General features: G+C 37.8%; 1 protein-coding gene across 2 annotated transcripts in view; it reads right to left on the bottom strand.

Annotated features, from left to right (window-relative positions):
- The window catches only part of faf1 (Fas (TNFRSF6) associated factor 1), a 70,006-nt gene that overhangs the window by 18,892 nt on the left and 35,301 nt on the right, over positions 1 to 15,813 (bottom strand). For both annotated transcript variants that reach the window (XM_057356354.1, XM_057356353.1), the window contains exons 9-14: positions 13,549 to 13,638; positions 12,616 to 12,730; positions 12,474 to 12,537; positions 12,228 to 12,309; positions 5,900 to 6,054; positions 1,105 to 1,241 (exon numbers count right to left, since the gene is read on the bottom strand). In XM_057356354.1, coding sequence (XP_057212337.1) covers positions 1,105 to 1,241; positions 5,900 to 6,054; positions 12,228 to 12,309; positions 12,474 to 12,537; positions 12,616 to 12,730; positions 13,549 to 13,638 — 643 coding nt within the window. The remainder of the gene's footprint in view (positions 1 to 1,104; positions 1,242 to 5,899; positions 6,055 to 12,227; positions 12,310 to 12,473; positions 12,538 to 12,615; positions 12,731 to 13,548; positions 13,639 to 15,813) is intronic.

Here is a 15,813-nt window from a genome sequence, read left to right on the forward strand (position 1 = left end):
AATCATTAACAGGCTTCTTCCGTGTAGTTCTGGGCTGATCTTTAACATTTCTCATGATCATCTTTACCCCATTGGGAAATATTGCAGGGAGCTCCAGAACAAGGGCATTTGATAGTTATTTTGTATATCTTCTATTTCCAAATAATCACACCAACAGTTGTCTCCTTCTCACCAAGCTTCTGTCTGTAGCCTATTCAAGGTTTGTGCAGGTCTCCAATCTTGTCGCTGACATCCTTTAAAACCTATTTGGTCTGGACCATGGTGTGGAGAGGTTGAACTGGAAGATACAGATTCTGTTGGCAGGCATCTTTTATATACATAACAAGCTGATTTAGGAGTACTTTCTTAAAGTGACAGGACTAATCTGTGGTCCATATAGGCACATAACCAATCTGTGGAGCCAGAATTCTTGCTAGTTGGTAGGGGATCAAATACTTATTTCACTGACTGAAATGCAAATCAATTTATAACCTTTATATAACATTTTTTCCCCTGATTTTTTTTAATATTCTGTGTCTATCAGTTAAAATAAACCCACCATAAAAATTATAGACCCTTCATTTGTTTGTAAGTAGGCAAACTTACAAAATCAGCAGGGGATCAAATACTTATTTCCCTCACTGTATATATATATAAGAACTACAAATGTATATAAATATCATATTTTCATTTGTAATTTTTATATATTATAAATACTTTTTGCGGCAACAACATAAACATGGGTTATTTGGCCCAAACTTAACTTCTGGTAGACCTCCACAAAGAACTGTAAAGTAATCTTAATGTAATTTAATACAAATAATCTACAATAAAATGTAAATATATATTAATATTAATATAATAAAAAATAAAATGTTCTTTTATAACCAAACACAGACCAGAAGTTAACTTCGAGCCAGGAGTGTGCATCCTATATTTTTTCCATAAATGTTAATTAAATTACAAATATTACCTATAAAACCTTTTGATGGTGCTTGTAATTGGGATAAAGTAAACATATTTTTTGTATTGTGTTGAAAACCAATTAATGTGATGGGTTCGCTAGACCCGCCAAAAATGTGAACACAAGGCTTAATTTATAGTTAATCACTTTATATACATTACCTTGAATAACATTTAAAACTTCATTTGATGTCCGTTTGCCCATGACAATTAAAAGTAATGGGAACTGGTCAGTCTTGTATGTCCGAATGGTCTGTGCAACAACACTGCCGAAGTGTCTTGTACACATCGTGAGTAGTCTAGAGAGAGAGAGAGAGAGAGAGAGAGAGAGAGAGAGAGAGAGGGGGGGGGGAAGAGAGAGTCAGTCATTTGAGTGGACAGTGGACAGACAGCGAATGAAACTCCCGTGAACAATCACTGAGTTTAATAAGAGTACACAGCTCATCATATTAACAGACTTTAAAACCAATTCTGGCTTCGGCTCAAAGCGTGGACCTTCTCCAAACACTCTCCCATCTGAATTAGTATTCAGCTCTCGCCGCGCTGAATTTGATAGGCCAGAGAGGATTTCTTATTCCATTACAAAGACAGAACTTTAAATTAACGTTTCGCTGAAGGAAAAGGGTAGCAGGCAGACTCGGAGAGCTGGCAGTAAATGTCATAATATTAATGAATTGCTATAGAGCGAATGCAAATATAGATTAGCTTCTCTCGTCTTTTAATAACGGCGGCTTTAATAACTGAAAAGTAAAATAGAGGAGAGGTGGAATGCATGTGTGATGGGTCACGGCCGGCATGGGAGAGAAAACCAAAGAAAGAAGCCAATTTTATCCGGTTATAAGAGAAATTGAAAAAAAGTTGGAGAGGAGTGTGCACTTTATGTAAAAATCTACTGCAGGTGTATTCAGAGTGGCATATTGCATGAAACGCACTGTATCCCACAAATCAATGCATTAGATGTGGAAAAAAGAAACAAATATGGATATGAATGATTCTTATTAGTGATATGCATTTGCTGAATGTTGAATCAGTCTAAAGGCCTCACTATTAGAAAATACTATAAAAACAACATAAATATCCAAATGACATGAAGTTGACAGAAAAACAACATTAACAAAAATGTGACATGAGGATTAGCTGAACAGGATAAAGGGTGTCAGAATGAAAATCATATTATATTTACATGTAATAACATTACACTAAATGATACTAAGCTGTTCCACCGCCAATAAAAACGAAACATCACACAAATAACACTTGCAGAATCTCCAGAGGTCCCATCAGTCATTACAGTTGGCAATGCGCCGTCATGCATAAGACATTTTTAAGAATGTTAAGAATTTTCAAAGGACCTCAGGGGAGTTTTATTGACTGTTTAGTTGGTAACACCTGGTGTTTCAAACATCTCGTCAAAAACGGCCTCATAATCGAAGCGACATATTCTCACCGCCTTCTCATCCAATGCTCATGTCACGCTCTCGAGTGTGTGAACCGTCATATTTCTGTGCACCGCCAGACTCGCATGAACCTATAGAGGCATGTCACAGCATCAGGCCATCTGCAGGAGCTACAGGGCGTGCACTGTTTCTTTCTCTCACAACAGTTCCTCATGTCCAATGACACTCAAACTATGCATTGACTTTCAACGATACAATTGCAAAGCAATAGCACACAATGACTCACACAATGATCTCACTGAAGTTAAAAAACGTTCCAAGAAATAAACGGCAATGAGTCAATACCTCTTGTTTAGATAATATGACCTGACAACACTCTTAAATGTATGGGTTACTGAAACGCCAAAACTATTCAGGGAGTTTCTAGATGTTCTTTACCTCAAGATATAATGGTCACACTTTAGAATAGGGACCAATTCTCACTATTAACTACGACTTTTGCCTCAAACTCCTAATTACTGCTTATAAGGTAGTTTTTAGGTGTAGGTATTGGGTAGGATTAAGGGATGTAGAATAAGGTAATGCAGAAAAAGGCATTATTATGTGCTTTATACATACTAATATACAACCAATATGCATGTTAATAAGCAAGTAGTTAATAATGAATTTGTGTAATTTAATATAAAGTGTAACCGGTATATTATATCGGTTACACTTTATATTAAATTACACAAATTCATTATTAACTACTTGCTTATTAACATGCATATTGGTTGTATATTAGTATAATATACCATATAATATACCATACAAACACATACACAAACTAAACTTTTTACATTTACTTCAAGAATGATGTGCCTGTTATTATCCACCCTATCTAAGTCCTGTTTTAAAGGATAAAGTGCATTCGGGAGGTTATCGCAAATAAACCCGACAGGGTGATAAAAGACCTCGACGGGAAGCGAAGTAGCTCATACAGCTACTTGCCAAGTGAGTAAATAATTGGATGGGAAATATTAAAATGTAATATTTTAGTCGCTCCTTTGTAATAAATTCATGTCGGCATGAGAAAAGAGAAGGCGGTACATTAAACACATAAGTAAAACCAGTCAAAATGACTCGTTTTTTATTATCAATTTTATCAATTGTTACGACTGGCCAATCAGAATAGAGTATTCCAGAAAGCCATGTAATAAAAATGTATATCATAGATATTCTTAAAGGTCCAGTGTATCAAATGAAGCGTCATTTAGAGGTGAGGTTGCGAATTGAAACCATTGGTTCACTTCACCCGCCTACTACTTTACGAAGCACTACGGTGTGGTGGCTGACACAGCGCTAAGAAGTCGGCAAGTTTTCGCTTCTTTGCCGAAGGAGATTTGCAAAACGCGCTCTGTAGAGCCGTTTGTCCGTTTAGGGCTACTGTAGAAACAACATGGCGAATTCCATGCAAGGGGACCCGCCGTGTTTGTAGATAGAAATAGCTCATTCTAAGGTAATAAAAACAGTACGCTTCATTATGTAAGCTCTTTATACACCTCTGAAGACATACAGTAGTTATGTATATTATATTGCATTTTGTTAATACATCCTCCAAAAAACTACACATTGGACCTTTAAAAAGCCACATGCATGTTATTGTTTATGTTTGGACAACCACAATACCAAACTTTAGGTAGGAGCAAACTAAAACCAGAAAAATTATTCATTTGTTGTTGATGTAAAAACTGCTTTTATCTACAGAGATATGCTAGAACAGAGCTCTACATTATGTACAGTATTAGAGGAGGACTTGCAAATTGCGGCCAACAACTTTCCATTATTTTGAGCGGCAACAAAGAGCCCCTGTAGCACCTGTGGGTGCTCATTACATTCCCACTAATCACATTTTGACTTTGGATTAATGCACAATTATGCTGAGTCTATGCGGTCGCTGTCAGCGATTAGTGATTCACAGGCTTCATTCACAGAGGTGATGTTAAAATCACATCAACAATCGCCAGTCACTCAGGCCAGGCTCGGGAGCGTGAGAATGAGGTGTGTGTGTGAGCATGTCAGGGTGTAAGCATGTGTGTCAGAGGGATTGTGTGTTTGTGTGTGTCTCTGTTCGCATTATGAATAGCCCCAGATGTTGGCCGCCTTTAATCTGTGGTAGAAAGGCTCAGCTGGGGCAAAAAGCAGAAGGGGAGGGAGAGGGTTATAGAGGCCTGGTTGAACCGTAGGATCCCCTGCAGAAGCGGGTCACTGACTGGTCTTTCTCTCCCCGTCCGCTCTGGAGGGAGGCCTTTAGGGTGAAGCCTACTGGAAGGAAAAGTAGAGGCCTGCTCAGAAGCAAAGCCTGCTGGGACCAATCAAGAATCCATCTGCTGCTTGACCAGCTTCTCACTCTTTTTCCTCCGTTCGTTTGCCTTGATATACACATTTTTATTTCGCTCTCTGCACGCTTTCATCAGCAGGCATAGAAACCTTAAGCATTCTGGGATGCATCTTCATGTACTTCAAGAATATCAAGCGTACACTAACTTTTCCAAAGTCCAAAGTCTTGAACACAGTGCACAAGTCAGTTATGGCTGGAATACACTACAAGACTTTTAAAATCTGAACAGATTTTTTTAAAACTAGACATCATACACTTGCAGACTTTTTGAAAGTTTCAGATAGAAACACACTAACTGATCAAATCTGCGGACTGGCACAGACTTTCTGCAACAAGTCCAGACTGAAAATCTGGGCAAAATCTGAGCAAAAGCCTTTAAAGGGACAGTTCACCCCAAAAAACATCAAATCATTATTTACTCTCCCTCGTGCTGTTCCAAACCTGCATACATTTTGCTGTTCTGCTGAACACAATAAAAAGATATTTGGAAGAATGTTTGTAACCAAACAGTTCTAAGTCACTATTGAAAATTACTATCAAAAAGTGCTATAGTACTCAATGGTTTGGTTTCCCACGTTCTTCCAAATATCTTGAACAAAGAAATGTATGCAGGTTTAAAACAACTCGAGGAAGAGGAAGTGATGACAGAATTTTCATTTTTGGATGAACTATCCCTTTAAGGTTACAGGACAAACATTATTTCAACTAACTGTATGAATGAGGTTTGAAAATGTTTATATTGCATTCCAGATCATTTATATACCTCTAGACCAGGGAATGGATGTGATTTTTGGGGGTAATTTCTAGAACGTAAATGTTGCAAGGAGCTTTTCTGCCTCCTTAGACTTTAGAAAAAGTTCGACAAAAAAGCAATCTTCCAATCCAACTGGCATCCTAAAATGAAGACATTCAGTCCGAGTGGTGCACTCTATGATGTCTGTCTGTCTAACTGACCCTTTAGTGGGGCAGATTAGTGCAGATTGCCCTAGCGGGGCCTCAGTGAGCAAACACGACATCTTTTGTTAAAGCTCTCTATGAGGAGAGAGTCGGGAGAGTGGGGGGGAGGGGAAGAATGCCTCTCATTAAGAGATCATCCATTTTGAGTGTGAAAACGTTTCCGATCCCCACCGTTCTGGATGATCCAATTGCTGTTGTGATGAGAGATGAAGGACACGCTCACCTGGCTTTATTCGCTTCTTTAGTAACGTCCCAGGCCCACGTGATGAAGTTCTGGCTGAGATATGACACTATGGAGTCCGCGCACATCATCTGGGAGCAGAAGACGTTACTGAGGACGCTCTCGTCATTGTGGAGGTAGATGGCCAGCAGTTTTCTCTGAAGGATGGAAACACAGATATAGAAATAGTTGGGGATCGTAAAGAATTTATAATTCTTGTTCCGGTTCATTTGCAGTTACATTAACAATGCAATTCGTAAAGCATACCCTTAGCAGACGTCAACAGCGAAGATAACAAAACAGAAATCAACTAAATACAATTCTTTCAAAATGTGTGCTTACCAACAAACTTGGAAGAATGTAAAAATATAGACTTTTAAAATGTGGTTGACAAGTTAGTTGACAAGTACATTCCATCTAGAAAAAATCTGGTATAACCTAAAGGACAACGTTTTGCTTTTTTAGAAAAAAATCTGGTCACCTTTGATTTGATTTCTTTTTTAGAATTGTGACAATTATTTCCCATGTCTATATTTTCTGCTCCTTCCAATGAATAACACTCTTGGGTCGAGTTATGTGGGTCTTGGGTGGGTGGGATGCTTTATTTCTTTTTATTTGCTTAAATAGTGTTATGTTTTTTCTTTGTATGATTTAACACATTTCTTTGTGTGATTTTACAATTTTGTTTCTGTGAATTTACAAATGTGAAAATGTGTGAAAAAAAGTTTTTTTTAACACAGAAGGTGCAGCAGTGGAATATAAAAAATTATATAAGAAAAAAAACGGTAGCATATTCAATATTTTTTTTACAAAATACCACTTAGTAAAAGTTGTTCAAAACATGTATTTTTATTTTTAGTAACTAATGTAATTGAATTGATTACTATGTTTATTCCGCATCTATGAAAAAAAACATATTTGACAAAACAAAAATTAAAGCATTTGGTAGAATGTGTTAAACATTTAAATAAATAAATATATTTAAAAGATGATAAAGACATCTCCAATTTACAATGACAACCCAGAAAACAATAAGATGATGTGTGTTGAATATACTACAATGCCAAATGCATTTAATATAAAAAATGTGAAAACTGCTGGCATACGTACTGTCCCCACATCTAACTGTGAAATGATGCGACAGGTAAACAAATACCTGTAAAAAGAAAAAAAGGAAAACTAGAACCTTAATGTCCATTTTAACTATCTATATCTATGAAATCAGAATACATCCAATTCCCTCTCACTGATCCACTTTTATTTCATGATTTACCAGCTTTTTGGCAAGAGCTTTAAGGCCAACATGCTCCACCAGATTCCATCAGTATAAAAACACAGAGAGAGTGGCCTCAGCAAACCCTGAACAAAACAAACACCCAAACCAAATCAAACTTACGCAGGCTAAATCAAACTTTCTTTGAGGCCGTCAACGTCAAAACAACATGCGGACAAATCGCTTTGTTTGTTTTGCTCAAAACGCCTGTGCCCTTCCTCTGTCGTCGCGTCCAAATCCGTACATATTTATGCCTCAGACGAACGCCGGGCGCACGCATAACCCCTCAACTAATTAAAAAAAGGACAGCACCACAAACACGAAAGGTTTCGCCGTGCAAGGCGAGGGGAAAAAACCCCAGCAAATTACAGAACAAATCTAGAAGTTTTCTTCCTGCTCTGACCCCCAACGGTTCATCGAATGCAGCGAGAGGAATTTCACAACAGCCCGATGGAGGAAAAACAGAAAGTGGGTAGAGATGCGAGGGAGGGTGTAAACGCGCGAGAGAAAGTTGGGCTAGACGGAGGTGTGCATGCAAGAAGGAGTGATAGAGTGCTGCTGTGTTTGCACAGTGATTAAAGCTCTCGAATGAGCCGCAAGGCCCCTGGCGGGAGAGAGCTCACCGGCCCAATTCAAGGCCCTGAAAAGATTAAACATTCACGCTGGGTAGACAAGCAACCTGGACCTGGAGAGAGGGAATTATTACCCGTCGAAAATTAAGGGGGTGGATAAAAATGAGGCATGCAGTTTTTCAAACACTGTTCGTCCTAAAACGGGCTGTAGAAGTTAACACACTCCCAGTTATCAGCAGTCCTACACCTAAAGCATTCTGGGAAACATCGTAAGTTAACATTACATCTTTGATCTATCTTGTGCATCAAAAGCTAAATTGACAAACGTTTAATTTTTATCAGACAGCAAAAGGCCCATTGACATCGATAACATACTCTCTCTAAACTCCGAAAACATTCGGAGGCCTCTAAGATTTCACTGAAGAGGAGGGAGAAGCTACTCTCTCTAATAACAGTGTTCGGTCAGCTCCCTCGTTTCACGCCCCTCCATTACCCACAGTCCCTCCTCTCTACTTTCATCCTATTGTTTTCTCCTCCTTTCTTTCTCTCTTTTTGTGGGACCCTTCGCCTTCAGCAACCAGGGCTCAGTCCAAATTACTGGGTCTGCTCTGGGTTGGAAACTGACCCAAAAGCTCTTTCAGTCAGCCCGAGTCGTCCACACCTGCCCGAGAATCCCTAAAATGGCAAGGGGACGATTAGAAGAGAGTGGGACATGGGAGGAGAGATGAGGGAGAGAAAACCGATCTGTCCTGTGAGTGCAAGAGCGTTAGCTTTCACACCGTAGTCAAATGAGGATTTCCCAGGCTAACTTTGGACAAGAGTTTGAACCAACCACAACTCACAATTCACATTCTTCCTGACAAAACTAGTTTAGCTGCCAAGTAAAGGCTTATTTACTTGACAAACAAATATGTTTACAATATGAATTTAATCAATATCATAATGATTCTAAGCATTTTTTTGTCCATCAAATTTCTTAAACATATCATAAAACTACTTACACAATGTACCCGTTCATATGTACGACCGTGTAAACCCTTACAAAATTAACCATAGTTTAACCAAAGTATGTGTGGTAAAACCATAATGTCCCAAAAGCACATACCTCTCTCACTGCCTACGTTCCTGTCAACACTTCCCTGTTCTCTGATGAACAAAGCAAAAAGCCCAAAAAAGAATGATTCCTTTTTATAAAAGGAACCCAGATGTGTGGCATCATCTCTGATTTAAACCTCAGTCGCAAAAAGTGCAAATAGCAAATGAAAAACCAAAACCCACTTTTAATGATTTAAGTTATTAAAGTAACACTTTACAGTAAGGTTGTTTTTGATCAAATTAGTTTAAGTATTAGCTAACATGAGCTAACAAGGAAGACACTTCTACATCATTTATTAATCTTAGTTCATGTTAATTTCAGCATTTATTCATACATTTTTCAAAAAGGTGCACAGTGAACTACATGAATAATTGTATTGGCATTAAATATTATTAACAAAGTTTAATGGTGAAAAACGATATTGCTCAATGTAAATTGAAGTTAGCTAATGCATTAACTAATGTTAACAAATACAACCTTACCGTAAAGTGGTAGCACAAAAAAAAAACATGATTAAAATATGACATGCAAAAACCATAAATACTGAGTGTTAAAAAAAACTGTATTACTGTCATGCTTAAAACCCTCACAGAACTGAGGAATCCATTTTCCTGATGTAGATTTAGCAGCTTAGCTCTGTTAGCATATCAGTGTTAAAGTGATCATTTACTCACCCTCTTGTCATTTCAAACCTGTATGACTTTTATTCTTCCGCTGAACACAAAAGAAGATATTTTGAAGAAAGTTGGTAAACAAACAGCAGTGGCACACATTCACTTGTATCGTATGGACACAAAACCAATGCAAGCCAATGGGTGCCGGTTACCAACATTCTTCAAAACATCTTTTGTGTTCTGCAGAAAAAAAGTCATACAGGTTTGAAATGACAAGAGGGTGAGTAAATGATGACAGAATATTCACTTTAATATCGCTAAATCATGAATGTGTCACAAAACCCAAAAAAGCCTCTACATCTCTGTTCTCTTGGCAAAAAAAAGCAAATGAAAAACCAAAACCCATTTGACTTGGTGTTAAGTAGGATAAAGCTAGTTTTTGCCAAGTGATATCAACAGGAGCTCAGTCACACTCTTACAGACTGAAAAAGCATCTTGACTGCAGCTTTGCAACACATATTGCGGGTGGATTGTGTAAGCCTGCACCTGCCTGACCACGAGAGTAACGCTAGACATACAGACGAGTCGACCATACGTTTTCTTTCTGAAGCATTCTGAAAGGATGTTTTTAATTACAGGCGATGTGTGTGTATGTGCTGAGGGGGGTGAGATGGAGAAAGTGATCGTCCTTCTTTTGCCTGTAGAAAAGCAAACAATGGGAAATGAGCAGTTCATATTACTGCTCTCTCCTGACCTGTAGCAGAACGCTTAAACAGATGGCACTTACAATGCTCTGCGTACGGGAGACTAGTCTACAAACACTGAACAATAATTTAGTAATAATAATAATCATGTTGCATAATTGAAGTTTATATTATAAGTGAAATACAACTCTTAAAGGGATAGTTCTCACAGAATCAACAATCTGACGCTATTTTTTTCAAACCTGTGTAATTCTCTTCTATGGAAGCATTTTGCCTCAACATCTCCACAAAAAAGAATGTGTCCGTCACAACATAAGGGAGAGTGAATGAAAGTTTCTATTTTTGCATGAACTATTCCTTTATCATCAAAGTTTTTGTCATGTTAAATAACTGAAATAGTTTAAAGGAATAGTAATTTATTTACCCTCATGTCTTTCGAAACCTGTATATGACTCTTTCTTCTGTGAAACACAAAAGAAGATATTTTGAGAAATGCCTTTGTGTCCATACAATGAAAGTCAACGTGGGCCAATGTTGTTTGGTTACCAACATTCTTCGAAATATCTTATTTTGTGTTCCGCAGAAGAAATAAAAAAAATTCTAAAAAAAATTACATAATATTACCAACGTCCTTAAAAACCTCAATAAATTTCATTTTGATCAATAATTAAAGAAAAAAAAAGAAAGAACCCAGGAGTCAATATTCCTCAGGTACTGTAGATTTAGCAGCTAAGCTCTGTTAGCATATCAGTGTTAATACCGCTGAATCATTAATGTGTCACAAAACCCACAAAAATCCTCCCTATCTCTATTCTCGCGGCCCATCACAGTCGTGAAACTCGCACGTGAAAAAAAACACAAAGGGCTATGAATTTTGATGGGTGTCTTTGTGCGGGTGGCAGAGGAGGGTTAGCGTAATTAGCTGGATGTTAAGGGGATTTGTGATGAGGCCTATGTGCTGATGGGTGGCCCGACTCAAGGGTCTTCCGCTGATCCTCGGAGCTGAACTCCGGTGCCCCTGACATTTTCATTAAGGGCGGATTGAGAGCATCTTCCAGTCCAGAAACACTTCATAAGATGTAGTGTTTTACTTGGTGATTATCCTCTCAGGCCTATGAGAGAGACAAGTGCCCTCAGAAGAATCCGTCCCAATCATGCGCACGTGGGCGCTAAGAGCACGTCTTCGAGAGGACGGGATGAAAGGTGTTAGAAATGTAGAGAGGAGAGATAATGGAGTGAAGGATTGACACTGTAACAGCAAGAGGAGAATATCGCAGAAACAGTAGCACAGAAGTCAAAAACAGTTAACATATAATGTTTAGAAACTTTGACATTCAGTCCCGTCACTTCTCAACGACACAAGCCTTAATGCATCACCTCCACCTTTTAAATATGAAAACTTTGGCAGAGAAACAACCAAACAAAAAGCAGCGACTGCAGACACTTTTACCGCACGTGGGTAAACAGTGACAACGTGTGACCCGTCAATAAAAACACTGACTGCCTACAAGACAAGAACATAGCAGGTCACATCCTCTCCTTACGTTAGTTTGTTTTCACTAACACGCTGAACCATCTCCTCGGGGGAGAGCGGCGGCCATATTGTGCCTGCGCCGAGGAGAAAAGGAGATCAGCTGGGCTGCAGGCAGAAAGCCACTGCCGCCCGCTTCTCGTGCTCAAAAACCCCCTGAACATCTTGCTGCATCCTCTCAGCCTAATAAGACTGTAATCCACACAAGCTGTCAGTTGATACAAGCCTCCTTATGAGGACACAGCGGGAAAACCAGCACAAAGCTGTTCTAAATAAAGCTTCAGCTGTTCAAATGGGAAACGGAAATTTTATGGGGATTTATCGGGACGAGGGGGGGGGGGCTTTTCTGCCAATAAAACGGTCAGTTGTGTAGTACCTGTTCACCTATAGCTCCAAAAAGTTTTGGTAAACTGTCATAACCATCATCGGTCGTGATGTCATACTACTACTAATGCAGGGTTTTCTGCTGGTGTCTGATTAAAACGAAAAAGATTATGGATTATGAAGTTATATACTTACATGGATGAAGTTATATACTCACATCTCTGGCTTTGCCATAAAAGGCCTCTTGAGACGCTGCTTCCAAGGTGCCGATAAAGAACACAGGATGGCAGTCGCCATATCTGCACAACAAAACGATAAACGTCCAATATAAGTGTAGTTATTTACAGACATTAAAACACCTTAATCTGAACAAGCAACACCAGGAAATCTGTACACAAGATAACACACATTAAACTACAGATGCAATGTATGTTTGGACTCTTGCGTCATGACGGGATCTCACCTTCTAGAAAATTCTGCCGTAAAGTGCAGTAAAGCATCACCCTCATTTTCACTGTTCTCTGGCACTGGAAGAAGATAAAAAACATCAGTAAATGCTCGCTCTTTATAGTCAGCCCCTAATAAAAGCACACGATCTAACTTACTCATCGGAGACTTTCGACAACTCGAGCCGAAGACCTCTGATTCATCTACACCAAATTCAGGTGCGTCCTCGAAATCATCCCCTTCGCTGTCGCTGACCATGTGGACATCTGTACACTGTAGTACACACACAGATAACATATGTTGAGAATTTTCCACATTTCATTCATCAATACAAAGACGTGCATTTTGTTGGATCAATCCTCAAGATAACACTGGGGATGGCCGTCATATCAGTGACAATATCAATGATATAACTTAATATTGCTTAAAATGCATTGCAAGTCATTTTGGATAAAAGCTAGAACTAGACAGATAACTAAATAAAAATTTACTTAATGTGAATGAAGTGTATAAATATATCATCTTCAGCCATCGTATCGGTTAAAACAAAAACAATTACAGTAACAACACTCAATATCTCATAACATCTCTGAAACAAGGGCTCCTTTCAGATCAATAAATGTATTACTTTTTCAGACATTTTCTTCTGTTGATCTAGTAAAAATCTTTTTTTATTATAATACTTATTAGCTTACAAATGCTTCTATTAAGACCATAAACAGAAACTAGTATGAACAGAATAATAAAATATGTTCACATTACAATTTTGTCAGAGATTTTACTTATAGCCATTCATTTTCTAGGCCTGACAACCAAAATTCTTTGTTATATTTTAGGCTTTTTTTGACTGCCTGCAATAAAAACTTGTTTTTGAGGAACTTGTACTCCAACAGACATAAGTAAATGAAATATAAGCAAATATAAAAATGACAAACATTTATTTTAAACATCACCACATGCTGGGAATCAAACAAATGAAATGTACGATTTTTTCCAAGGAATTATTTCTTTAAGTTTTGTTTATGGGATGAATCAATGTGTTTGAGAATGTTTGAGATGGGGTGTTTAGGCTTGTGTCAGTCCAGCATCACCTCATCTGTCTGGTCCGGCGCAGGAGAAGATCTTCTACACACACTGAGGTGATGACAGGGGTAACTGATGCCACTCGCAGCCAGAGTCATCTGTACAAAACACAACAACTTCATTAAACTTCATTGAAGCTACAGATCTCGGTCCACTAAGACATCCATGCAGAAGAAAATGCTTTGACTTGTTGAAAGTGAATGAACAAACAAACCAAACAGCCTATAAACCATGACCTTTAGGAGTGACCCAGTGTATTTAAGAGAGCTGTCCTGGGTAAAGTTTGCACACACCACCAATATTCATGCAAGCAGACTTGTGATGGAGGTTCAGGCTTCTTGATTCTCTAAAGAGCATCACATGCAATAGGCGGTGAGCAACTGGTGAAGGCCCGAGTACCTCATTAACTCACAGGCTAGAGTGGAAATGTCAGCAGCGCTCTACACTACAGGGACTCATTACAGCCGCCTGCCACACACACGCACACACACACACACACACACACACACACACACACACGCACGCGCACACACACACGCGCGCACACAACACGCATACAAACAGTCTCCCCTGCACACAATTCTATTCTCTAGACTCTCTTCGACATACCTGATATTATCACTTACACTCCATTCACTGTACGTTTAAATTTCTGTTACCTAAACAAACACAGCTGTCAATACTTTCTGCTAACAGAAAATGCTAAGCTAATGGATGTCACAGTTGTTATCTCATCTAGTATTTACTTTAACTGTTCAACTACATTTCAGTTCTGTGGAATTTTGCAGGTAAGCTGTGTAATGTTTTTATTTTATGCAGTGATCCATTGAACTAAACTGAAATATGAAATGAATAAAAAATAAAAACGTTAACAAGGAAGACAAAAAAAAGATTTAAGACACTTTTTTATGCTAAGGTATTGGCAGAGGTATCAGATAACAGACATAACAGATTAAGCGTAAAGAAGCTTTGGTTCAAGCACCATAATATCTCAGAGAGGATTTCAGAGTGTCAAGTACCTCAACAGGGCGCTAACTCCCCCAAAACGTACAAACACACTTTTTGCGATGGCCCACACAGAGAGACGAATCACAGACATTGTTTCTTTTCTACATTTAAAGACAAAGAGTAAACATACAGTATTATCATGTGGTATACAGAAATTAAGAGTATATCTATCTTCTGCTCTTTAACGAATCAGTGTCAGAAAACATAGAAAGATCACTGTGAACACAAATAACACAGCCCACACTCCCTAGTTATTTTCATTACTTTTGTTTAAAATTTTCACTTTTTTACTATTTATAGACGGTTTCAGCTGAAACAACATAAACAAACGTTATGTGGCGCAAACTTATCTTCCGACAGACCACCACAAAGAATCAAATGTTGAGTAGTTTTAAATTAATTTAATACAATTAAAATACAATAAAATATTAATAATGAAATACTTTTATTTTATTGCGTAGTGTGTGATGCCCTGTTTTTTCTGCAAACTTTCAAAAATTCTGCAAGTGTGTGGTGTCTAGTTTTTTTTTATCTGTTCGGATTTTAAAAGTCGTGTGGTGTATTTCAGCCTTTAGTAAAGTGATCATTTTTGTTACATTCTGTGAACTCGTTATAACAAAAACATAACAAAAAACATGCTGTTTTCAAACCCCCAATAGTGCAAAGAAAACAAGTACATGTTAATTTTTAAACAACGTATTGCGTATCAGTTTATATACAGTACATATATATTTAAGAAGTGGTTAACTTAGAATTCATATTTGAGTTCAATAATAAAAAAAATTATATTTGATGGAATAATGCTGATCCACTGAAGTTCACATACAATGTTACAGTGTTACGCTCAAAAGACAGAATGAATTATTTTTAATCACTATTTCCCCCCTCTCTGAATGTTATGCCCTTGTTCATTTAAAGGCCCATTCACACCATGGTTTTATATGGTCTTATATAACAATGAAGCTTTGAAAATCTGTAAACTTTAAAGAATAGTGAAGTCGACCACACAATAATAACAATACAGAGAAACAATATCGTTGGGATTATTTTTAGAGCAATTTCTTCAAGCTGATGACCAATAAAATTTTTAAAGCCAATCAATTTTAACTGAAAGAATCATGATATGTTGGCGTGGATCCTAATAGAGTTATCTATATTGTTCTTGATATAAACAAGACATACAATATATTATTTATGAAGATGTTGTTATGATTTGCCAATCTAAACATACTATCCCAAAACTAAATAGGTGTTGATATGTAAAC

The sequence above is a fragment of the Triplophysa rosa genome, linkage group LG17 (genome assembly GCF_024868665.1).
Source record: "Triplophysa rosa linkage group LG17, Trosa_1v2, whole genome shotgun sequence".
NCBI classification, from domain to species: Eukaryota; Metazoa; Chordata; class Actinopteri; order Cypriniformes; family Nemacheilidae; genus Triplophysa; species Triplophysa rosa.